Raw genomic sequence first — 26505 nt, 5'->3', positions numbered from 1 at the left:
AGAACAAAAGGCTAAACTGATAGTTAACAATGTGGTTACAGAAGAGTTTAAAATTGAAAAAGGTACACGACAAGGCTGCCCGATTTCCCCATTACTGTTTATTTCGGTTCTGGAAGTGCTCCTGAATATGATTAGGGGGGACCGGTTGGTGGAAGGGATTCAGGTCGGAGCGAAACAATATAAACTTAAAGCTTTTGCAGATGACCTAGTTCTGACATTACAGGAGCCGGAGTCTAGTTTGAAAAGAGTACTACAATTGATTCAAAACTTTGGTCGAGTGGCAGGATTTAAGTTAAATAAGCAAAAAACTAAAGTTCTGGGGAAAAACATGACAGATATTGAGTTGGAACAGCTTCAGAAAGAGACAGAACTAAATGTGGTTAAAAAAGTTAAATACCTAGGGGTAAACATAACAGCAAAAAATCTGAGTTTATTTAAAGATAATTATGAAAAATGTTGGTCAGAGATTAAGAGAGACTTGGATAGTTGGTCAAGATTAAAACTTTCATTGCTAGGCCGAATAGCTGCCATCAAGATGAATGTATTGCCAAAAATGTTATTTTTGTTTCAGACACTGCAGATTGTAGACAAGACAGAGTGCTTCCGGAAGTGGCAGAAAGATATCTCTAAATTTGTCTGGCAGGGCAAAAAGCCCAGAATCAAATTTAAAATATTAACAGATGCGAAAGAAAGAGGGGGCTTTGCCCTGCCAGACTTAAAGTTGTATTATGAAGCTGCAGCTTTCTGCTGGTTAAAAGATTGGTTACTTCTTGAAGATACGGATGTCTTGGATTTGGAAGGTTTTAATAATGCGTTTGGATGGCATGCATATTTATGGTATGATAAAGCTAAGATAAATAAGGCCTTCAAGAACCATATTGTCAGAAAATCAGTTTTTAATGTCTGGACAAAATATAAAGACTTACTGGAGAATAAAACTCCGAGGTGGCTGTCACCCCTGGAGGCTAAGGCTCGGAAAAGAGCCAATATGGAGGCCAATTGGCCAAAATATTGGGAGATAATAGAAAAGGATGGTGACAACTGGAAATTGCAGAGTTTAGAAAAGATGAGAGACAAAGTGCGAGACTGGTTACACTATGCTCAGATTAAAGAAGTGTTTAAAAACGACAAAAAGTTAGGATTCCAAGTGGAAAAGTCAAAGTTAGAAACTGAACTGTTAGAACCTAAGACTAAGGTACTTTCAAGAATGTATAACTTGCTGCTGAAATGGAACACACATGACGAAATGGTAAAATCAACAATGATAAAATGGGCGCAGGATATTGGGTATAATATTATGTTTGAAGATTGGGAAAGGTTGTGGACCTCTGGGCTGAACTTCACTGCATGTAATGCGTTGAAGGAAAATGTGATGAAAATGATGTATAGATGGTACATGACCCCTGTCAAACTGGCTAAAATATACCATTCGTCTGATAGCAAATGTTGGAAGTGTAAGGAAAATGAAGGAACATTTTTTCACCTCTGGTGGACCTGCCCTAGAGTGAAGGCCTTTTGGGAGAAAATATATAATGAATTAAAAAAGGTGTTTAAATACACCTTTACTAAGAAAGCAGAGGCCTTTCTCCTGGGTATTGTCGGCCAGAGTGTGTTAAAAGAGGACAGAACATTCTTTTTGTACGCAACAACAGCAGCAAGAATATTAATTGCCAAGAATTGGAAAACTCAGGAGCTACCCACTGTGGAAGAATGGCAGATGCAACTGATGGACTATATGCAACTAGCCGAGATGACCGGCAGAATTCGAGACCAGGGAGAAGAAAGGATGGAAGAAGACTGGAGGAAATTTAAGACTTATTTACAAAAATATTGTAATCTGGCTGAGTGCTGAATAGGATGCCAGTGCAGACAATTGTCTACCATTAAAATAGATTTAAAGTCGAATTATATGTCAAACCAAATTAAGATTATTAATTAAGATGAGTTAAATGATAATTTGCTTGAAAATAATTTAATAATGATGTAAGTGTATGCGGGAGGTGTGGGGGAGTCCCATGTAACAATTGAAAGATGTTAAATGGACAACGATAAGTGCTTATTTGATATATGTTTTATTTGAAAACTTTAATAAATATATTATAAAAAAAAAAAATAATCATATTCAGCAAGACCTCCAGGACCGATATAAAAAGTAAAGGGGAAATTGGGCATCCTTGTCGTGTCCCCTTTTCAATCTTAAATTGTTCCGTAACCACATTATTTACAATTAATTTGGCCTTTTGTTCAGAGTATATTGCACCTATACCGTTTTCAAACCCTTGGCCTACCCCCATACCCTGTAGGTTCTTCTTCATAAAACTCCAAGAAATGTTGTCGAAGGCTTTCTCCGCGTCCACAAATATCAGAACAGCTTTAGTATTTATTGTTGAGAGAGTCAGAACATACAGGGTTAAGAGTTCTGAGTGATGACGCCTCACATTCTGAGGGCGGGCAGAGAACACGGAAGGGGCGTGGATCTCTGTGTGTTTGCCAGTCTGTGTGTTACGCTCCACGGAGAAAGGAGCCATGAGCTGCGTCTCACCGGGAAGATTTACGATGTGTTGAACTGTACAGCAATAAAGTCTTTAAGATAAGGATTGCTGTGTTTCAAGCCTGAGTTATTGCCACACGACAGAACGTCCAAGCTTCTACTTCTTGCTGTGTTTACTCTGCTGGAGTCAAAGGTTCCAGGGGGAATAGCAGAGCTGCGCTGAGGAAGTGTGCCGGACCCCCTGGACTAAATTGACTCTCACATTCCAATATTTATATCCACATCTAGCTTTTCCAAAATGTCAATTATATTCCTCAAATTATCAGATATGTGTCTTCCCGGCAGAAAGCCCGCTTGGTCCTTATGTATCTCTTCAATCAATACTCTTTTCAGTCTCTTAGCTAAAATGTCAGCAAAGATTTTGTAATCCACATTTAATAAGGATATGGGACGGTAGTTTTTAAGTTGAGTCTTTTCAGTCTCTGTTTTCGGTATAAGTGTAATGTAGGCCTCTTTCCACGATTCTGGTGCCTTTTCCCCTTCCAAAATCTCATTGCAGACTTCCTTCAGAGGTTGTACAATCCAATCCTTCAAGGATCTATAGTATCTGGAGGTCAGTCCATCCGGTCCCGGGGATTTGCCCAATTGCATATTTAGGATGGCACCTTCTATCTCCTGATCTGTTATTTTACAGTTCAACAATGCTTTACTTTCCTGTGAAATTTTTTGTAATCCATTTGTTTTCAAAAATCCATCAATGTCCCTTTCATTCTGTGGCCCTTGTGTGTATAATTGCTTAAAGTACTTCTGGAAACAATTTCTTATCTCATTTGGATTGTTTATATCTTTTCCTTCTACTTCCAGGTTTGTAATTATATTCAGTTTTTGTCTTTTTTTCAATTGCCATGCCAGTAATTTCCCACATTTATCCACCGATTCAAATGTCTTCTGTCTCATTTGTTTAATTTTCCATTCTATTTCCTGATTCATCAATTCCATATATTGTGTTTGATATATCTTTATTTCTCTCAGAATCTCTTGTGACTTCGGCTTGGCTCTCAGTTTTTTCTCACCTTCTTTAATTTTCTCCAAAATTTTATCTTTTTTCTCATTTTGCCTTCTCTTTTTTAATGCATTCTGTTGTATCAAAAACCCTCTCATCACAGCTTTACTTGCGTCCCAGATTACTCTTTTCTCCACATTTGTTGGCAAGTTTAATTCAAAATAGTCTTTTAGAGTCTTTTGGGCCTTGTTGTATACTTCTTCATCTCTAAATAAGGTGTCATTCATCCTCCATCTAAAGGTTCCGGTTGTTGTTGACTTCATCTCCATCTTTACAGCATTATGGTCGGAGCATGTTTTGGGGCAGATTTCCACTTTTTTTATCTTTGGAGCCATTCCTCTAGTAATCCAGATTTGGTCAATTCTGGTCCATGTCATCTTGGCTTCAGAGAAGAATGTTCCTTCTCTCTCCAAGGGGTTCTTAGTTCTCCAGATATCAATCAAGTCCATGTTGTCAGTCATTTCAAAAAAAGTTTTTGGCAGTCTACCATCTTTGGTAACTACCTGTTTTTGGGCCTTGTCCATATTAGTTGATACAACTCCATTCATGTCCCCCATCAAAATTATATTGTAGTCCATAAAGTCCATCAAAGTCTCATGCAGCTTCTTAAAAAATTCCGACTTCCCCTCATTTGGTGCATACACACCTACTATCAAAAATTTTTCCCCCTGAAACTGAATTTCAATAGCCAAATATCTTCCTTGCTCATCTTTGAGGATAAATTTCGGTGAAAATTTCTCCTTAGCATAAATCACCACTCCTCTTTTTTTGACTTTATCAGACGAAATAAATTCTTGCCCTAATCTTTTATTAACCAATATTTTCCTGTGTAGCCTCGTAACATGAGTCTCTTGTAGACAAATCAAGTCCAAATGTTCTTTCTTTAATATATGAAATATCTCTTTTCTCTTTCTAGGGGAGTTCAAACCATTACAATTCCAGCTTAAAAGTTGCAGAGACATGATTGGTTAATTAGTTTTCCCTCCTACTGCACCAAGTTGTTGTTCTTCTTCTGTCGGTGGCTTGTCTCTCCGTGGGCCGGAGCGTCCAGATAGCAAATTTGCAATCTCCAAAAGCCCTTGTCCTGGCGTCAATACGTCCTCAGCAGAGTCCACTTCCTTCTGCAGGTCCTCTCCGTGGTCTTTCAAAAACTTGTCCTTATCGTTCACTGTCCTTATTCTTATTTTCTTTCCTCTATATTTAAAAGATAAACCTTGGGGGAATTCCCACCTGAAAATTATTCTGTTTTTCCTCAGCAAGGCAACCAAATCTCTGTAGTGGGCCCTTACCTCCAGGATATGTCTCGGTATATCTTTGAAGAGTTCCACATAAGTGTCCCCAATTTCCAGGGTTTTTTGGTAGTGTAAGTTGAGTATCTTGTCTCTTTCTTCCTTAGTTTTCAAAATTATCAGACAGTCTCTTGCTTTGTTCTTTCCTTGCCTTCTGCCAAGTCTAAAAGCACTCACAATAGTGAATTCTTCCTCCCCCAGGTCTTTTTGCCAAAATTGTGTAAACTCTTTTGTAAGAAATTCTGCCAAGTTGTCTTTCTCACTTTCTGGCACGCCTCTTATTCTTAAGTTTTTCGCTTTCCTTTCAAGATCTATCATTGACAACGTCAGGTCATACTCTTCAAATTTCTTATGTACCGGTGGGATCTGTTCCTGGGCAGCAGTTGCAATTTCCTTGGCTTCTTCAGCAAGTTTTCTGGTTGACGCCGATTCTTCCAATAATTTTTCAATAGACTGCGTATTAGAATTCACTTTTTTCCCTAGTTCATTTATGCTTGAGGTATTCAAATTAATACTTGCTGTGTTCGCCTCAATTTTTGCACAGGCCTCTGCTACTTGTTTATTTGTCTCTTCAACTCTGTTTGCCAATTTCTCCAGAGATGCATCAATTTTACCCAATGCTTGGGCTAACAGTTCATCAGTTGACATAACCTTTACTTTTGCCTGTGGGGCAACAGCTCCTGCTGTGCCCACTGCACCCCCCGTTGAGGGCCTTCTAGTAGTGTCTACTTTGTATTGTTTTCCGGACCTGGTAGTTTTTTCCTGTGTCAACTCTGCTTTGTCTGCCATAACACTCACATGCACTCCCAAGGTCAGTCACACACTTGGGGAATTTGTTTTGGTAGAATAGGAATTTTCCCACAGCAAAACTTGCAGTCTAAAATGTCTTTGCAACGTAGTTGCCACTAGGGGTCTCAAACCAGCTTCTTATTGCAACTTTATAACCAATAATGTTCAAAAAGCCCCCGTTTCTTAGTATCAAATTAATATCAAATTTTTAGTCCCACAATATTGCTTTTCCTTTCCCAGCTACAGTATCCTTTGCAGAGCTAAATCAAACTTTTAACTCTGTTCTCCATTGACAGTTCCCTCTGGTCGGCTTCTCTGTCAAAGGCAGTCCGTTTCCAAGTTTTAAAGTCAGCAAATGTATTTTAGAAAGTTCCTTTCCTTGCAGGTCTCTAATCTTTTAATATCTCTCCACTGTTCCTGCTAACAGTGGAGTAAATTTTCTCTTCAGATATTGGGTTTTAATCCTCCCAAAAATCCTCTTTCTAAGTCCCAGCTTTGGAGTCTCTTTACTTTGATCTGTTAACAGTCCGGGAAGGCAGACTTCCTGTTTTTGCCTTTCCCGTTTCGGCCGAATTTTTTCCAAATTTTCTTCCAAATGGTGTCAAGTTCCTACTCACGGGTAGTTGTTTTCGAGTCCAATTAACCAGAGAAGAAATCAGCGCTCTCCGATCCTGGCTATGCGGCTTCACTTCGCGGAGACGGGTAGACAGCTCTCAGCTCCGCACCCTTCACCCCCGGTCTGTTCCGGAGCCTTTAAAGAGGCTCCTTTGCAGCGGGGGGGGGGGCCACAAATGGAGCCCGCCGAGCCTCCAGTTCACAGGCTTCCCCACCTGTGATTTTTTTCGGGTCCCCGCTTCGCCGTAGCGGTAGAACCCCAGCTCCACGAAGCCGATTTCCTCCGGTGTTCAGAGGAAATCCGCCATTACGATCGTCGGCGCTGACCGGAAGTCGCCCCTTGCTTGCATCTGGACCCCCTGGGAGAGGCGGGGGATCCGCCCACTCGTCCCTCTTCCCTCACTGCCTCCTCCTCTGCCCTCCTGCCCTGCAAACACCCTTTGCTCTTGTTGATCAGGGGAGAGAGGTGGCTTGTGGAAGGAGCCTTCAAACCCATCCGTTTCCTCCTCTGCTCCCCCTCCTGTCCTTTTGGGAAACAGGAGCTTTGGTCAGGAGTAAACAACTTAGACGGCAAGTTCACAAGATAAGCACTTTGGAGCACTGCTCCTTAAAGAGCAGATTCCTTAAAGAGGGCATTTCTTGAAAAATCAAAGGCCAAACTGGAAGACCTCCGATGGCAGCCCTGTACAGCGGTACGTCAGGTTACATACGCTTCAGGTTACAGACTCCGCAAACCCAGAAATAGAGCTTCAGGTTAAGAACTTTACTTCAGGATGAGAACAGAAATCATGCTCCAGCAGCGCGGCAGCAGCAGGAGGCCCTGTTAGTTAAAGTGGTGCTTCAGGTTAAGGAGAGTTTCAGGTTAAGTACGGACTAAGTACTTAACGAATTAAGTACTTAACCTGAGGTACCACTGTACAGGGAAGTTTTTGATGTTTTAATGTTTTTATTTTGTTGGTAGCTGTCCAGAGTGGCTGAGGCAGCACAGTCAGATAGACAGGGTGCAAGTAATGCATTATTAATAAAATAATAATAATAATATTCCATCCTAAGCATGTCCTGCTATACATTGCTGGTCAGAGACTCTGTCTCAACCTCCCCCTTGAACACAACAGGGCTTCCTATTTTTACTGCTGTTCTTTACATTTCTATACTGCCCTTCCTCCGAAGATCACAGGGCAGCTTACAAGAGAAAAACACAGAGATGCATAGCGGAGCAAGAAATAAAAATGACAACGCCCCCCCCCCCCATGCAGTTGTGAAGTCCATAGATTGTTTAATGAGCCAAACGCCTGGGAGAAGAGGAATGCTTTGGCCTGGTGCCTAAAGATAAGGAAGGAAGCCAGGACACTGAGGTCCTCCTACGAGGTTCTTCTGCCAGTTCTCTCACTGCGAGAAGTGAAGTTTCAGGGCAGGCAGAGGGAGTTCTAGGTAATGGCGCCCTCACTTCCAGCGTCAAAGAGATAAAGAACTACAGAACTTGTAGAAGACATATGGAGGCAGCCTTGTATTGGGAAGTTTTTAACATTTGACATTTTATAGATGTTGTTAGCTGCCCAGAGAGGCTGGTGAAACCTAGCCAGATGGTCGGGATATAAATATCAAAATTATTATTGTTCTTATTATTTTTATTGCAAACCTGGCCAGCAATGCCCACCCCTCTCCCCTTGCCCGCCTCCGTCCCTGCAACTCCCTTTGCACCAGATCCCTGCAGGAGGAAGCTTCTCCCCCCCTCCCCTTCAAAGCCCCCTTTAAGAAAACAGCTCCCTTCCCTCCCTTCTCTTCTCCCCGCCCGGATCCCGTCCCGGGGCTTCTCATCCTGGACCCCCTCGCAAAGCCCCTTCCCTCCTTCCTCGCCATTGGCTTTGCACTCACCCGAAATCCTGGGCAGCGGGAATGGGAGCCCCCGCGTGGGAGGCAGGGAGTGACGCGCTTAATTAGGAGCCTTGATTAGGAAGAAGCCCCCTCCTCCGCCTCCGCAAGACGCAGCCCCGCTTCCCGCCTCCTTCCCTCCCTCCTTTGCAAACCCGGAGATTATCTGGTGATGCCGGAAGTGGAGGCAACTCTGAGGAGGAAGGAGAAGTTTCTCTCCACGCTCAGCCTCTTGTCCATTATTTGATAATTGGGGGAAGCAAATCCTTGTAGCACCCAACCAATGGGAAGACGAGGGAGGGAACGTGTGCATAGAGAATATAAGCTCATTCTTTGCCCCAGCTGGAGTGTGCCTGCTTTGGACCCCCGCTTTTGCAAGAATGTATTGTCCTTGATAAACTCTTTACTGCTTCACCAATTTTGTTCAGATGATATTTTAAGGAACGGCACTGTGGAGAGATACTTAGGATGGATTGTGTTTTGGCTTGTGTTATTTTGTTTATATTTATTAATTGAATAAAATTTATTTTAAAAAACCTGCAGAGGGGTTTCCCAAAACAAACAAAAAGAACACCACAGCAGTAAAATCAAGAAAAAATTACAACCCTACTTTAAAACATACAAAAGTTAAAATATTAAAACAGATTAAAAATACTTCCACTTCCTAAGTATCTGGCTAAGGTAAAGGTAAAGGGACCCCTGACCATTGTGGCCGAATCTGGGGTTGCGGCGCTCATCTCGCTTTATTTTCCGAGGGAGCCGGCGTACAGCTTCCGGGTCATGTGCCCAGCATGACCAAGCCGCTTCTGGTGAACCAGAGCAGTGCACGGAAACACCGTTTACCTTCCCGCCGGAGCAGTACCTATTTATCTGCTTGCACTTTGACGTGCTTTTCGGCAAGCCCTAGGCTCTGTGGTTTAACCCACAGCGCCACCCGTGTCCCCGGGAATGCTTGCCTAAACAAGAATGCTTTTAGCAGGTGCTTGAAAAGAGTCTAGCAAAGGCATGTGCTTTATTGCCATAGGCGGGGAGTTCCAAAGTGCAGGTGCTGCCACAGTAAACAATGCAGTGCAGATATTATGTGGAACCTGTAGTAGTGCTTGAAACTACTGAAGGGTAGATTTTATTTATTGTGATTTCACCATGCTCTGTATTATCTGAAAAGGAACATTTATTTAAAAAGCAGGACTGCACAGCAGCAGTCTATTCGCCTGCGAGGCTCATCATGATCAGTGGGACTTATTCCCAAGCCGACCGTGCATAAGATGGACTGCAATCCTATGCATCCCTTGCATCCAACTTGTACCTAAAAATCTGCACAAACCTGCACCAGAGAACTGTAGAGTTGGAAGGGACCCCTGAGGGTCATCTAGCCAAACCCCTGGGGCAACGCAGGAATCTCAATGAGACTATCCCTGACCGATGGCCAACCATCTTCTGTTTTTCCCTCAGCGAGGACGCACAACAACTGAGACTGGAGGTGGGGAAAAAGATAAATTTTGACCAGGGAAAGACAATGAGGCAGATTTGTCAGGCACGAGCAGGCGCAGTTCGAAGACTTTACACAGAGAGGAACCCCCCTCCACAGAGAGGAACCCCACGTGCAGGTTTCCCTGCACATAATGTAACAGGCAGGGAGCCAGCTCAGATAGCGAGAAAAACTTTTGGGGGGCGGGGAGGACAAAAGAGTACCAAAGTCTTGGAATTTATTTTACAGTGGTACCTCGGGTTACATACGCTTCAGGTTACATACGCTTCAGGTTATAGACTCTGCTCACCCAGAAATAGTGCCTTGCACTATTTAAAATAACATGAGAAAAATAGAAAGATTTTTAAAAGAAAAAAAGGTGCAGAAGATCCCGACAGAAAAGAAAGAAAGGCTGAACGCCCCTATAGAAATGGAAGAGATTAAGGAAGCCATAAAAGAGTTGAAAAAAGGGAAAGCTCCAGGACCAGATGGATTTACAGCAAGTTATTATAAATAAATGAGATACATCCTGTCTACACCGCTGAGAGAAGTCATGAATAATATTCTTCAGGATAGAGAAATGCCGGAGACGTGGAAAGAAGCTTTTATTACACTAATACCAAAACAAGACTCTGATTTGACTCAAGTTAAAAATTACAGGCCTATCTCATTGCTAAATACAGACTACAAAATTTTTGCAAGTATCTTAGCGAAGAGATTGAAAAAGATACTACAAGAAATTATTCATAAAGACCAGGTGGGTTTCCTTCCTGGCAGACAGATGAAAGATAATAAGATATAAGGAATATAATTAATTTGTTAGAATATCTGACAGCCAGGAATGAGAAACAAGCTGTGTTAATATTTGTGGAAGCAGAAAAGGCCTTTGATAACATTTCTTGGGACTTTATGTTAAAAAATTTAGAATATATGGAAGTGGGGAAAGAATTCTTTAATAAAAGCGATATATACTGAACAAAGAGCAAAGCTTATTGTAAACAACATGACTACGGAAGAATTAAAAATATCAAAAGGTACGAGACAAGGATGCCCTCTCTCACCATTGTTATTCATAATGGTTCTGGAAATTTTCTTAAATTCAATAAGGAGAAATGAAGCAATAAAAGGTATGTCAGTAGGCCGGAATGAGTATAAAGTAAAAGCCTTTGCTGATGATCTGGTAATAACAGTGGAAGAACCGCTGGAAAGTGCAAAAGTAGTTTTGGAAGAAGTTGAACAATTTGGTCAAGTGGCAGGGTTTATATTAAATAAGAAAAAAACCCAAAATACTTACAAAAAACATGGAGCAAGATATGATAGAAACAATGTAACAACAAATAGGGATAGAAGTGGTGAAAAAAGTTAAATATTTGGGAATCTGGTTAACCCCCAAGAATATTGATTTGTTTCAGAATAACTATGAGCCAGTGTGGAAGGGAATAAAGAAAGATCTAGAGGTGTGGGGTCAAATGAAGTTATCTTTTTGGGGGAGAATTTCAACGATTAAGATGAGCGTGCTGCCAAAGATGTTGTTTTTGTTTCAGACAATTCCAATAATCAAGGGGACAGTGATCTTTAAAGAATGGCAAAGAGCAATTTCAAGATATATCTGGCAGGGTAAGAAGCCAAGAATTCAGTTTAAGTTATTAACGGATGCGGAAGAAAGAGGAGGCTTCGCCCTGCCAGACTTGAAATTATATTATGAAGCTTCATGCCTCTGTTGGTTGAAGGAATGGATAAAGTTAAAAAATACTGATTTGCTAGATTTAGAAGGTTTTGATAACAGATTGGGCTGGCACGCATATTTATGGTGTGAGAAGAAAAAATTCCATAAAGGTTTCGAAAACCACATCTTTAGAAGATCTCTCATAGAAATATGGGAGAGGTATAAAAGTTTATTAGAACCAAGAATTCCCCACTGGCTATCTCCGTTAGAAGTTATGAGTCTTAAGAAAGTCAATATGAGGGGGAACTGGATTACATATAAAGAACTGATAGTAAAAGAAGGAAGAAAATGGAAAATGAAACCTTATGAAGAAGTGAAGGAGCATGTATATGATTGGTTGCATTATTATCAGGTTAATGAAATGTTTAAAAAGAATTTTAAAGAAAGAGGTTTTGATGAAAAAGAATCAAAATATCAAATGGAAATAATAAATAATGAGTACAAAATTTTATCTAAAATGTATAAAATGTTGCTGGAATGGTATACAAAAGACGAGGAAGTTAAATCGGTTATGATACACTGGGCCAGAGATTTGGGTCATAAAATACAGTTCAATGACTGGATAAAATTATGGAATGAAAATATAAAATTTACGGCATGCACTGTGTTAAAGGAAAATGTTATGAAAATGGTTTATAGATGGTATATTACACCCGTAAAATTGGAAAAAATGTATAAAACATGTAATAAGTGTTGGAAATGTAAAGAAAAAGAGGGAACATTTTACCATATGTGGTGGGATTGCAAGAAGGTGAAGGGTTTCTGGGAACTGATATATAATGAGTTGAAAAAGATGTTGAAATATACATTTGTTAAGAAACCAGAGGCTTTTCTTTTAGGAATAGTAGGAAATGAGATAAATAGAAAGGACTGTAAACTTTTCCAATACGCAGTAACTGCAGCGAGGATACTACTGGCCCAAAAATGGAAACAGGAACAACTACCGATGTTAGAAGAATGGAGAATAAAATTGATGGACTATGCAGAACTAGATAAACTAACGGGGAAGATCAGATATCTACGAGACCAAAAGTTCATCGAAGATTGGGGAAAATCTTTAGATTATTTGAAATGTATATGTGATGAGCAAACAACGCTAGTGGGATTTCAAGAAGCTCTGTGAATGTTTGAGGAATATTGTGTTGAAGAAAAATAAGAGGGTGAAGGTATATAAAATGCAATATAAAAATTAGGAAATGTGTAATTAAAAAATTGAATAATGGATGATTGTTAGAGAGGCTTAAGGAAGTCCAAAAGAGAAAATATGTGATAAATTTAGATTGGATATTATAAATGTATGTTGGAAAATTTAATAAAAATATTTAAAAACAGACTCCGCCAAACCAGAAATAGTACATCAGGTTAAGAACTTTGTATGTTGGAAAATTAATAAAAATTATTTATATAAAAAAAAGAAATAGTGCCTCGGGTTAAGAACTTTGCTTCAGGATGAGAACAGAAATCGTGCTCCGGTGGCGCAGCAGCAGCAGGAGGCCCCATTAGCTAAAGTGGTGCTTCAGGTTAAGAACAGTTTCAGGTTAAGAACGGACCTCTGGGACGAATTAAGTACTTAACCCGAGGTACCACTGTATCCTCTTCGGGATGGTGGCGCTAGGGCTCTGGGCCCACCCTCCCCAAAATATTTACTTGCCTTCAATGTATTGTTACCACTGTTATTTTATAGTACAGATCATTTTTAAATTAAGCACTTTCTCTAAAATTAAAACGGCAGAAGTAATCAGTAGCATAGATATCAAAGGAAAGGCAAGAGAATAGTCCCTAATAGATACATGGGAGACACAGGTACACAAGCACACAGAAGTAAATAACCCAAGAGTGGCTTCATTGAGTTGTTAAGTGTTATGTTGTTAAGTGAAGCTAAATCCCCACTGCAGCCTTGACAGAGTAAATGAGGCACATTCATTTTATGTTACACAGATGAGATCATTTTAATGTGGTAGTCCCATCCTGAGAATTTCTGCGAAGGTTGGTGAAAAATTTCATTCCCAAAATTACTGCAACATTTTCTTCAGAAGACATTTCCCCTGTATCACTGAAAGTGCACACAAGCGCATGCGCATGCGTGCACACACACACATACATACATATATATCCCCATTTTTTGTGAACAATTTGAATTACTTGAAGGCCATTCTGAGAATCTGTATAAATACTTGGTCATTAAAAATAACATAAAACAAATGCCAACACACCATGAAAACTGTGCACAAAAGCACGGTTTTATAAACTTTGTCACCAGCCTTGGGGAGAGGGGTGGGAATGTACAGTTTGCTGTGCTTAGCCTTGTAATGGGAGACTGAAAGGGCTTTAATTTTTTTTTTTAAGTCTTATGTCTAGGAATATTTTTCTGCAAAAGCAACAGACTGGTTGTCAAAAGTGTGAACTTCGTTAATTGACCCTATTTAAAGGAATTGGTCAGTTAGTTACAGAATTGCTTTTCTTTTCTTCTTCTTCTTTTAATTACACAACTGCTTTGGGGGGTGGAAGTGTGGTCAAGCACACAGCATCCTGGAACTATTAACCAGCCATCACCAGCCTCCTTTGAGTGTCTGTCAGCAAAAGCAATAAATGCAATAATATTAGCAAAGCTTTAAAACCCTGTAGGTGAGAAGGCAGGTCTGAGAAAATCACGGAGGGTCACTTGTGTAGATCGGCATGAAGCAAGCCATGTGAGCTAAATATTAACTGTGCTTATTGCATTGATCAGATGCATCAATCAAAATAACCTCCCGCCCCCTCCTCCCCGCCCCCTTGCAGGAATCAAGGTTACGGCTTCTGTTTTTCCCTGGTTCTGCTCTGCTTCGCAGCAATCATGCATATTCAATATTGAGAAGCTTATGGCGCCCCCCGCCACTCCCAAGCGTACCCCGAGCCTCGGGGGAAGGGGGGAGAGCTGCGCTCGTCCTCTCCCCTGCCTGCCTCCTCCAGCTCAGTGCGGGCTGCGTGCCAAATGTCACCCCTGTCAGGATGGCACCCGGGGCAGGCTGAACCCACCACACTCACCTTGGTACGCCTCTGACCCCTGGATGCGCACTCCATTGTCTCTTGAGACATGTGGATATCAAACAAGGGTAGTTTGTATACACGCTCACACCCCCCCTCTGTATCCAGGCAAGAAAGAGGCAAGGCCAAATCCCAGGCAAGGCCAAATCCCAGCCAGGCAAGAGCACTCAAGGAGAGCACAAAGCGTGGCCTGAGGAGATTTCAGGGGGCCAGACAGAGAGACCTGGAGGGCCATATATGTTTCCCTATCCCTGCTCTACATCACCCAGGATGAATAGCGCATTTGGGGAGAAGTCCATTTGGCTCCATCTCTCCCAAATCCCTTTTTGTGACTTTGGGCAAGTTGTGTGGCTTGGCAGGGTTACAAAGCCTAACAGTGTAGCAAGATTTCAATATATCCTAGTAGGTGCCCATTCTCTCCCCTCTCTCTCCCCATACTCCCTTGCCTTCCCATGCCTTATTTAAAAAATGTGGTATTTGGTACAACTCTGCTTTTCTTTGAAAGCAAACCGGGCGGGGGGGGGGGGGACACGAACCATACCACTTTCCTGGAAATGGTGTGAAACAGGCAACTGAAAATCAGATGAATTGTACCTCTCAGGTGTAAATATTTATCAATCAATAAATGGGAATAAAACATTTTGGGAACACGGAACTTGCACGGATTACGAAATCCTGGACAGTGTGGTGGTGGAGTTGACCCTTTCAAGCAAGGCTAGATAGATGGGAATAAAACCCCAGAGATCTGACCTCAGCCTTGGCAATTGTTGAAATATCTGCCCATCACCGTTACCAGCTACTGGGGAGCTCGTGGTGGTGTAGTGGTTAGAGTGGTGTCTCTCAAACTTGGGTCTCTGGCTGTTAAAAGGTAAAGGGACCCCTGACCATTAGGTCCAGTCGTGACCGACTCTGGGGTTGTGGCGCTCATCTCGCTTTATTGGCCGAGGGAGCCGGCGTACAGCTTCCGGGTCATGTGGCCAGCATGACTAAGCCGCTTCTGGCGAACCAGAGCAGCGCACGGAAATGCTGTTTACCTTCCTGCCAGAGCGGTACCTATTTATCTACTTGCACTTTGACAAACCTAGACAGCATCTTAAAAAGTAGAGACATCACCTTGCCAACAAAGGTCCGTATAGTAAAAGCTAAGGTTTTCCCAGTTGTGATGTATGGAAGTGAAAGCTGGACCATAAAGAAGGCTGATCGCCGAAGAATGGATGCTTTTGAATTATGGTGCTGGAGGAGACTCTTGAGAGTCCCATGGACTGCAAGAAGATCAAACCTCTCCATTCTGAAGGAAATCAGCCCTGAGTGCGCACTGGAAGGACAGATGGTGAAGCTGAGGCTCCAGTACTTTGGCCACCTCATGAGAAGAGAAGACTCCCTGGAAAGGAAAGATGGAGGGCACAAGGAGAAGGGGGCGACAGAGGATAAGATGGTTGGACAGTGTTCTCGAAGCTACCAGCATGAGTTTGACCAAACTGCGGGAGGCAGTGGAAGATAGGAGTGCCTGGCGTGCTCTGGTCCATGGGGTAACGAAGAGTTGGACACGACTAAACAACAACAAAGAATTCTGACTTTTCTCATAATGAATTGCTTTCTCAGTGGAAACACTTCTTGCCAGTTATTATGATGGACCACTTCAGTTGCATCTTTCCCCCTCCTTTTCCACCTCTCAGCTTTGGAGAAGTGAAATGTTATCATTTGTCCACATGGTGGTGCTGTTGACTTTATCGGTCATCACAGAGGCTTTGTAAAGAATTATAGCCTGTCCTTGAAAAGCCTCATGATAAAATAAAATAGAAATGTCTTATGATCTTTGGTTGGTTGCTGATGGTTTGAACTTTGGCCTGAATCTTCCTCTCCTTCTCTCGTCCTCTTTTGCTTCTGCGGCCGTGAATATTTCTAGAAAGTTTCACGTATTCCCAACTGTCCCTTTCTCCTCATCTTATTTTAAATGGAATGAATCTGATTTTTTTCAATTTCTGCCTTCTTTGCAGGATCTGTTGGGAAGAGCAGTGTCATCTGCTCCACAGAATGTCTTTGTAATTGGTATGTTAAAAAGCAGATCATTTAATCAATTTTTTAAAAAGACAACTTTTTTTTAAAGAAAAATGTTGCTCATTTAACCAATGAGTGTGAGAAGGACTCTCAACAACCCTGTGCAGTAGGCTGATAGGCGGTGAGTTGGCCAACAGCAAACCACGTAGCTGAGTGAGGATTCGGCCTAATTTCACCACCATCCTCTCCATGATTCCAGTTCTCCTTTTCCCACAAGTTTCCTTTTCCTTTGCTGCTCTCATAAGTGTGTTGTGGGTGTCCATGCAACTGTTCCACTTTCCTCTGTCAGGAAAATCCTGTCAGAAACCTGCAGAGCAAATACACACAGGTCCTTTTCCAAATCAAACAGTGAATGCTAGGACAGCAGAGCCAGGATAGAGAGACGAGGAATGAGTGAACCTCTTTTTCTTTTTAAACGATGCAAGATGTTTTCTGACAAAGTTTTAATAAAGCGGGTTTGAACATTTGTACACCTTTTCTGTCCTTCCTGGGTGTGTGTGTGGGGGGGTGAGGAGGGTGTAAGAACAGGAGGAGAGCCTTACTGGACCAGCCAAAGTCTGGGGAACCTGAAGGCCACATTGCCTTATAAGCAAACTTTCAAGGGCCATATGCCAACAGAGGCAAAAGTGGGAGGAGCAACAAATGCTTACCTTTGGATAGTAGACAAGTTTCTGAACACACACCTTTCTGATGTCCATCCAAGGGCATTGCCAGAGTTCAAAGTTATAGTCCAGTTGCAACCATTCCTAACAACGTGTGACGATCGTCTGGGGCAACCCAGTCAGGTAGGTGGCATATAAATAATAAAATTATTATTAATAATAATATGTACACAGTAGGAGTTTTTGCCTGCCACTTTTCCACTCGTTGAAATTCTCTGATATCCCTGGCCCTGCTCAGAGTAGACCTGCTGCAATTAACATGCACAGCTAACAGGCTCATTCATTTCAGTGTTTATACTCTGTGAAGAGGTAGCATTGAATAACACATTTTTATTATCTTCCTTCATGGATCACTGCCTTGTCGTGGTGAAGGGGCTTGGATAACTCAGAGAAGCTATGAGCTATGCCGTGCAGGGCCACCCAAGATGGACAGGTCATAGTGGAGAGTTTTGACCAAGCGTGATCCACCTGGAGCAGGAACCGGCAAGCCACTCCAGTATCCCTGCCAAGAAAACTCCATGGACAAAGACAACAGGCATATAAAAGTTATGACGCTGGAAGATGAGCCCCTCAAGTCGGAAGGCATCCAACATGCTACTGAGGAAGAGCGGAGGACAAGTACAAGTAGATTCAGAGCTGATGAAGCGGCTGGGCCAAAGCCGAAAGGTCGCTCAGTTGCGGATATGCCTGGAAGCGAAAGGAAAGTCCAATGCTGTAAAGAAAAATATTGCATAGGAACCTGGAATGTAAGAACCATGAACCTTGGTAAGCTGATGTGGTCAAAAATGAGATGGCAATCATAAATATTGAGATCCGGGGCATCAGTGAACTAAAATCGATGGAAATGGGTGAATTCAGTTCAGATGACCATCATATCTACTACTGTGGACAAGAATCCTGGCATAGAAGAAATGGAGTGGCCCTCAAAGTCAACAAAAGAGTGGTGAAAGCTGTACTGGGATGCAATCTCAAAAATGATAGAATGATCTCGATACGAATCCAAGGCAGACCTTTTAACATCACAGTAATCCAGGTTTATGCACCAACTACCGGTGCTGAAGAAACTGAAACTGACCAATCTGACCAACTGTCAAAACTGTCATCTTGAAAGGGTGGTGGCTTTAGGGTTTCTCTGAATGACAGAGAATGTGACAACAAAAGGATGTGATAATGGCTCTTCAAGAGTTGCATAGCCTAAGGCCAATGGAGGCTGAAATGAAGGCTGGGGGGGGGGGGGCAGTTTGAACTTTTAGACTTATCTTTTATTTCTAAGATGCTGAGCCTGCGCTGGACAGCACCAGATATTGTATGGATACATTTTTGGATGTATCATTTGATGTTTCTGTTTTGTTTTGAAGAGTTCTGCAAGTAAAAGTTTGAAGAAAAAAGAAAAAAGAAATCGACCAATTCTATGAATAATAATAATAATAATAATAATTTATTAATTGTACCCCGCCCATCTGGCTGGGTTTCCCCAGCCACTCTGGGCGGCTTCCATAGAAAACCAAAAATACACTAAAATATCACAGATTAAAGACTTACAACACCTTCTAGAAATGACACTAAAGAAGGATATTCTTCTCATTATATTGGACTGGAATGCTAAACTAGGGAGTCAAATCAAATCAAATTTTATTGCATTAGCCGTGTGGCCATAGCATGATATACATAGAAATAACAACATAAAATGGGGGTGGGGAGGTAAAGGTAGATATCGTCCTGGGCAAATACTTAAAGGGAGGGGGGAAAAAAGAAAAAAAAGAGATAACAGAAGCAACAGAGGATTTAAAACATCGAGTGACCGATAGTGCAGAAACAAAAAGACAAAAAACTGCTGAGGCTGGAGGAGGATCGTTAAAGGGGTCCTTCAGCTCCTCAGATTTGTCCTAGCTCCATTGTCCTTGTACAATAAAGCTACTTGGAACTTCGTTCGATTGTGCAGCGTATCGACTGCAGCTGTGGTGTTAAAAAGAAGTTAGTGCCGCTTTCCTCTTCATCACACTGAGCAGGAAGTTAGCTATCATCTCGGTAATCCAACAATCAGAATCCTGCAAAAAAAGGGACACTATCCAGGGCTGGATTGGGAGATGAAGCTTGTTCATGAGAGGAGTTAAAAACCGAGATCTTTCATCTGTCCAGTTAGGACAGAAGAGCATTACATGTTCCATAGTCTCCAGAGCCGTGTCATTACAGGTGCATGTTCTGTTTGCGATGGGGACTCTGGAATAACGACCCGACAGAACTGCTGTAGGAAAACAGTTGAGACGGGCACAAGTAAAGGCCCTTCGCTTAGCCTCCGAAGAAATTGTGAAGCAGTATAGAGGGATTCCTTCAGGGGGAGGAATAGCTAGGGCTAGGCCTGAACACGGCCCTCTTGCATCGGCAGCTGTGTTAGAGAAGTCAAGTTGCTGTAACTTCTTTTTAATTGAAGGTAGGGCCGCCGGACTGATACACTCTAATTTAAGAACAGTTTTGCAATCCAGATTAAAAAGAGAGCGGAGTTTGAGGTTAATTGTAGTTTTCCAAGGGGAATTATGAATATCTCTTAGGATCAGATTGGAAAAACCACCTCTAATTCGAGCATCCGATGCTAGTAGGTGGGAGCTATAGGAAATGGCTCGACACCATGCTCGTTTTACAATTGAGGGCTGGGCGAACTCAAGTCGTAGGGCTGCACCTGAGACGCATCTCGGAACAGCGGAAAGAGATCTCAGAAACATATGAAGTGGGCGATCCAAATTACCTGATATTGCTGTAGTCCATACAGGTGAGAGCTGTTTCCTAGTTCTGTTGAATCTCTCAGCGGTGTTTGATACCATCGACCATAACATCCTTCTGGACTGTCTGGAGGGGCTGGGAGCTGGGGGCACTGTCATACAGTGGTTCCGCTCCTTCCTCCTGGGCCGTGTTCAGAAAGTGGTGGTGGGTGATGAGTGTTCAGACCCGTGGGCTCTCACTTGTGGGGTGCCTCAGGGTTCTGTCCTCTCCCCCATGCTTTTCAACATTTACATGCAGCCGCTGGGAGAGATCATCAGGAGGTTTGGGCTGGGTGTTCATCAGTATGCGGATGATACCCAGCTCTACCTCTCTTTTAAATCAGAACCAGTGAGGGCGGTGAAGGTCCTGTGTGAGTGTCTGGAGGCGGTTGGAGGATGGATGGCGGCTAACAGATTGAGGTTGAATCCTGACAAGACAGAAGTACTGTTTTTGGGGGACAGGAGGCGGGCAGGTGTGGAGGATTCCCTGGTCCTGAATGGGGTAACTGTGCCCCTGAAGGACCAGGTGCGCAGCCTGGGAGTCATTTTGGACTCACAGCTGTCCATGGAGGCACAGGTCAAATCTGTGTCCAGGGCAGCTGTTTACCATCTCCATCTGGTACGTAGGCTGAGACCCTATCTGCCTGCGGACTGTCTCGCCAGAGTGGTGCATGCTCTGGTTATCTCCCGCTTGGACTACTGCAATGCACTCTACGTGGGGCTACCTTTGAAGGTGACTCGGAAACTACAACTAATCCAGAATGCGGCAGCTAGACTGGTGACTGGGGGCGGCCGCTGAGACCATATAACACCAGTCTTGAAAGACCTACATTGGCTCCCAGTACGTTTCCGAGCACAATTCAAAGTGTTGGTGCTGACCTTTAAAGCCCTAAACGGCCTTGGTCCAGTATACCTGAAGGAGCGTCTCCACCCCCATCATTCTGCCCGGACGCTGAGGTCCAGCGCCGAGGGCCTTCTGGCGGTTCCCTCATTGCGAGAAGCAAAGCTACAGGGAACCAGGCAGAGGGCCTTCTCGGTAGTGGCGCCCGCCCTGTGGAACGCCCTTCCAGCAGATGTCAAAGCGATAAACAACTACCTGACATTCAGAAGACATCTTAAGGCAGCCCTGTTCAGGGAAGTTTTTAACGTGTGATATTTTACTGTGTTTTTGGTTTCTATGGAAGCCGCCCAGAGTGGCTGGGGAGGCCCAGCCAGATGGGCGGGGTATAAATAATAAATTATTATTATTATTATTATTATTATTATATTCACAGCCATATAATAGTTTAGGAACAACTTTGGCATTAAATATTTGAATTGCTGCTGGAAGGTGTTTGCCGCCCTTCTGGTGGTAAAATCGGACAATGGCATTGGAGGTCGTGGTTGCGACGAAAAAGGCAGATTGTAGATGGGTGGTCCAAGAGAGATTATAGGTGAATATTAAGCCTAAACTAGGGAGTCAAGAGATAAAAGGAACAACTGGCAAGTTTGGCCTTGGAGTTCAAAACGAAGCAGGGCAAAGGCTAATAGAGTTCTGCCAAGAGAACAAGCTGGTCATCACAAACACACTTTTCCAACAACACAAGAGACGACTCTACACACGGACATCACCAGATGGGCAGTACTGAAATCAGATTGATTATATTCTCTGCAGCCAAAGATGGAGAAGCTCTATACAGTCAGCAAAAACAAGACCTGGAGCTGACTGTGGCTCAGATCATCATCTTCTTATAGCAAAATTCAAGCTTAAACTGAAGAAAGTAGGAAAAACCACTGGGCCGGTAAGATACAATCTAAATCAAATCCCTTATGAATACACAGTGGAAATGAGGAACAGGTTTAAGGATTTAGATTTGATGGACAGAGTGCCTGAAGAACTATGGGTGGAGGCTCGTAACATTATACAGGAGGCAGCAACGAAAACCATCCCAATGAAAAGGAAATGCAAGAAAGCAAAGTGGCTGTCCAACAAGACCTTACAAATAGTGGGGGAGAGAAGGCAAGCAAAATGCGAGGAAGATAGTGAAGGATATAGGAAACTGAATACAGATTTCCAAAAAATAGCAAGGAGAGACAAGAAGGCCTTCTTAAACGAGCAATGCAAAGAAATAGAGGAAAACAATAGAATGGGAAAAACTAGAGCGCTGTTCAAGAAAATTGGAGATATGAAAAGAACATTTCGTACAAAGATTACCATAATAAAGGACAAAAGTGGTAAGGACCTAACAGAAGCAGAAGACATCAAGAAGAGGTGGCAAGAATACACAGAGGAATTATACCAGAAAGATATGGATGTCTCGTACATCCCAGCTAGTGTTGCTGCTGACCTTGAGCCAGACATCCTGGAGAGTGAAGTCAAATGGGCCTTAGAAAGCACTGCAAATAACAAGGCCAGTGGAAGTGATGGTATTCCAGCTGAACTATTTAAAATTTTAAAAGATGATGCTGTTAAGGTGCTACACTCAATATGCCAGCAAGTTTGGAAAACTCAGCAGCGGCCAGAGGATTGGAGAAGATCAGTCTATATCCCAATCTCAAAGAAGGGCAATACCAATTCATCTCGAGAGAGAACGGAGTGTACCTCCAGGGGTGAAGTCAAACCACTGTGTTATCAGCACCAAAGTGACCTCCCTGGGGCTCAAGCCTGGGCAGCAGGCATGGAGGTCATGGGCTGCCCAGTTGACAAGACCCATCAGCTGCCCTCACCTGGTTAAGCTGGCCAATCGAAGCCATTTCCCGGAGTGTGGCCACTGTTGCATGCTAACAGCTTCTAGGAGCCACAGGTGAGAGAGCTGAGTGCAGGGTGGGGGTCAAAGGTGGGCAAACTACCCCAGAATGATGTGTCTCCCTTAACACCCCATATGCCCCACAAGTATTTTAACAGATAACAGACGTTTTGGGGTCAGTGTGCCGTCCCCACTCCCACATTAAGCCCCCACACCAAGCGTCAGGGTGTGAAAAAGCCACACTCCTGCCTGGCATTTTCCATACTTAGAGCCATGAACCAGAGCGATAAGTGGTGTTTCTGAAGAGATAACCCTCTGTTCCCCTGGCCAAGGGCGATGGCTGGGGGCCCTGGCGAGACTGCCAGGTGCCCAAAATGCCAGAAAGCGTTTGTTTTCTTTGACGAATGGCTGTCTGTGCTGAAGATAATGAATCGCTTCATCGTTTTTATCTGCTTTTTTGTTTGTTTGTTTGTTCTGAAAGAGAAATTGCATCATTCATCTGGTCACGATAACTCAAGAACAATTGGTCAATCTGTACAGTACAAGGGTTCTGTCTTGAGCCCGGTCTTATTCAACATCTTTATCAACGACTTGGATGATGGACTCAAGGGCATCCTGATCAAATTTGCAGATGACACCAAACTGGGAGGGGTGGCTAACACCCCAGAGGACAGGATCACACTTCAAAACGACCTTGACAGATTAGAGAACTGGGCCAAAACAAACAAGATGAACTTTAACAGGGAGAAATGTAAAGCATTGCACTTGGGCAAAAAAAAAATGAGAGGCACAAATACAAGATGGGTGACACCTGGCTTGAGAGCAGTACATGTGAAAAGGATCTAGGAGTCTTGGTTGACCACAAACTTGACATGAGCCAACAGTGTGACGTGGCAGCTAAAAAAGCCAATGCAATTCTGGGCTGCATCAATAGTATAGCATCTAGATCAAGGGAAGTAATAGTGCCACTGTATTCTGCTCTGGTCAGACCTCACCTGGAGTACTGTGTCCAGTTCTGGGCACCACAGTTCAAGAAGGACACTGACAAACTGGAACGTGTCCAGAGGAGGGCAACCAAAATGGTCAAAGGCCTGGAAACGATGCCTTATGAGGAACGGCTAAGGGAGCTGGGCATGTTTAGCCTGGAGAAGAGGAGGTTAAGGGGTGATATGATAGCCATGTTCAAATATATAAAAGGATGTCACATAGAGGAGGGAGAAAGGTTGTTTTCTGCTGCTCCAGAGAAGCGGACACGGAGCAATGGATCCAAACTACAAGAAAGAAGATTCCACCTAAACATTAGGAAGAACTTCCTGACAGTAAGAGCTGTTCGACAGTGGAATTTGCTGCCAAGGAGTGTGGTGGAGTCTCCTTCTTTGGAGGTCTTTAAGCAGAGGCTTGACAACCATATGTCAGGAGTGCTTTGATGGTGTTTCCTGCTTGGCAGGGGGTTGGACTCGATGGCCCTTGTGGTCTCTTCCAACTCTATGATTCTATGATTCTAAGTTTGGGACCATACAGCACCAAGGAAGAGCTGATTAGATTGAGCTGATATGGCAGGAAAGATAAGAAGGGAAGTCCAGGAGAGTGTGGGTAGTGGGCAGATCAGCTGGTAAAGCCCGAGACTCTCAATCTCAGGGTGGTCGGTTTGAGACCCATGTTGGGCAAAAGATTCTTGCATTGCAGGGGTTGGACTAGATGGTCCTTGTTATGTACTGAAGTTCTCACCCTGGGCCAGCAGGGGGATACTGTAGATAGTTATGCAAATGAAGGATCAAAAGTGACGTTCAGTGATTGGATAGTTTGTATGCAAATGAAGGATCGAAAGTGACGTTCAGTGATTGGATAGTTTTAGAAAGTTGTTACAGTAACAAGGTACTGGACCTCTATATAAGCAGGCTGACTGAGGCCTTCAGTTCAGTTCTGTTCCAGCTTACAAATAAAGAGCTGCTTTGGAGAAATCGCTGTGTCGTCTGCTATGTCAACCCACAACTTAACAGTCCTCGTGGTCCCTTCTACAATTCTGTGATGGTGCACAATCTGGAGTGGCACTTGTTAGGAGCAAGCATAGGAAGCAGCCTTATATGGAGTCGGACCCTGGGCCCACCTAGTTCACTGACTGGCATCAGATCTCCAGGATTTCAGACGGGGAGTCCAACCCTGCCTGGAGATGCTGATGGTTGAAAATGAGACCTTCTGCATGCAAAGCAGCTGCTCTGCTGCTGAGCGATGTCCTTTCTCCAGGATTTACAACCCCGGTGCAAAGCTTTGAGGTCATTCTCCATCTCCAGTTGTTGCTGCTGTTTTATTTTATTTTGAATTTAAATACCAGGTCTCAGGGCAGTTCACAGAATAAAATCAAGATATAAAACCACAAAATACATAATCAAAATAAATACAGCAACCCAATGTTGTTGTTGTTTAGTTGTTTAGTCGTGCCCGACTCTTCCTGACCCCGTGGACCAGAGCACGCCAGGCACTCCTGTCTTCCACTGCCTCCCACAGTTTGGTCAAACTCATGCTGGTAGGATGCAGGAGAGCAAGATTAGAAATGTAATAAGTAAATTTTGTTGTTTAGTCGTGTCCGACTCTTTGTGACCCCATGGACCAGAGCACGCCAGGCACTCCTGTCTTCCACTGTCTCCCGCAGTTTGGTCAAACTCATGCTGGTAGCTTCGAGAACACTGTCCAGCCATCTCGTCCTCTGCTGTCCCCTTCTCCTTGGGCCCTCCATCTTTCCCAACATCAGGGTCTTTTCCAGGGAGTCTTCTCTTCTCATGAGGTGGCCAATACCCCAGCAACCCAATACCCCCCCACAAAAAAAACACAACACATTTTAAAAGGGCATAGGATAGAAATCGGATCAACCAAAGGCCTGGTTAAAAAGAAATGTTTTTGCCTGGCACCTAAAGGTGTATAATGAAGGCGCCAGGTGAACTTCCCTGGGGAGAGCATTCCACAGATGGGGAGCCACTGCAGAGAAGGCCCTGTTCTCGTGCTGCCACCCTCCGGACCTCTGACGGAGGAGGCACATGAAGGAGGGCCTCGGAAGATGATCTCAGGGTCTGGTAGGTTCATATGGAGAGAGGTGGTCCTTGAGGTACGGCGGTCCTGAGCCGTTTAAGGCTTTATAGGTCAAAACCAGCACTTTGAATTCGGTTTTATTTTGTCAAGCTACGAAATGCTTTTAAACAACCCACAACCAAAAAAACAACCCCCGTCCCCATTTCTTTTTTAGAAAGCCACAAAAAATATTCCTGCAGGGAAAACACAGTTACGATTCCCTGCGCACAGGACCAAAATTATGTACGTCACAACTCCCACTAAGTTACACAACCGCTCTCCTTGACTGCGTTTTCTCCTTGGCTGAAAACGGAGGGAGGATGTGCATCTGGAGACAAACTGTGCCACCCATGGACAGCAGAAGTTTCTCCTTGGTGGGTTTGAAGCCTGGGGGTGGAGAGTGTTGTTCTGGGAGGTTCTTGGCTTTGCTCTCCCTGCCTGCCCCACCTCCAACCATGAATGTCCCTGGCTATATATGCACCAGGATGGGGGCCCCTGAACCCATTTAAAAATGCTAACTGGTGCGCTCCTCGTTCTCCTCCTGCTGGTTCTAGCCCTGCTGACAAGGCGGCATGGGGGGTTCGGCTTTCCGAAGAACTCGGGGAGGCTGCCTGGGCCTCGGGCCTTGCCCTTCGTTGGCAATCTCCTCCACCTGTTCCATCCTGACCTTCCCATCCACTTCCATGACTTGGCTCGGCAATATGGCTCCATCTTCCGCCTTCGCCTTGGCAGCAAAGGTAAACCAGAGCAAAAACTTGTTCACCAAGGCATTGGATAGCTTAGTCACAATTTTACATTGTCTTGCCATTTTATTGTCTTAGGACTCAGCCACGTTTGTTTGTCCCCTGAGTCTGAGAGGTTTTTCTTTCGTCCCAGGGGAAAAACACCCACCCACCCTGCTGT

The 26505-nt window shown here is 43.5% G+C and overlaps 2 protein-coding genes and 1 long non-coding RNA gene across 5 annotated transcripts in view; 2 read left to right on the top strand and 1 right to left on the bottom strand.

The window, feature by feature from the left end:
• LOC310757472 overlaps nt 1–7471 on the top strand; it is a 31850-nt gene extending 24379 nt beyond the window's left edge. Inside the window, exon 2 of the long non-coding RNA XR_014545242.1 lies at nt 6866–7471. This is a non-coding gene — a long non-coding RNA (uncharacterized lncRNA). The remainder of the gene's footprint in view (nt 1–6865) is intronic.
• The window catches only part of LOC310756790 (uncharacterized protein), a 52160-nt gene extending 30027 nt beyond the window's left edge, over nt 1–22133 (bottom strand). For both annotated transcript variants that reach the window (XM_083601567.1, XM_083601568.1), the window contains exon 1: nt 22008–22133. In XM_083601567.1, coding sequence (XP_083457693.1) covers nt 22008–22118 — 111 coding nt within the window. In that variant the 5' untranslated portion in view covers nt 22119–22133. The remainder of the gene's footprint in view (nt 1–22007) is intronic.
• Nucleotides 22134–25954: 3821 nt separating this feature from the next.
• The window catches only part of CYP21A2 (cytochrome P450 family 21 subfamily A member 2), a 194576-nt gene continuing 194025 nt past the window's right edge, over nt 25955–26505 (top strand). The window contains exon 1 of one of the 2 annotated variants that reach the window (XM_083601749.1): nt 25955–26339. In XM_083601749.1, coding sequence (XP_083457875.1) covers nt 26114–26339 — 226 coding nt within the window. In that variant the 5' untranslated portion in view covers nt 25955–26113. The remainder of the gene's footprint in view (nt 26340–26505) is intronic. The other variant, XR_014544985.1, reaches the window with a different exon arrangement.

Source organism: Podarcis filfolensis, assembly GCF_964270895.1.
Source record: "Podarcis filfolensis genome assembly, chromosome: 2".
NCBI classification, from domain to species: domain Eukaryota; kingdom Metazoa; phylum Chordata; class Lepidosauria; order Squamata; family Lacertidae; genus Podarcis; species Podarcis filfolensis.
The sequence above is the reverse complement of the archived record's forward strand: the minus strand, read 5'-3'. Positions and strand labels throughout refer to the sequence as shown.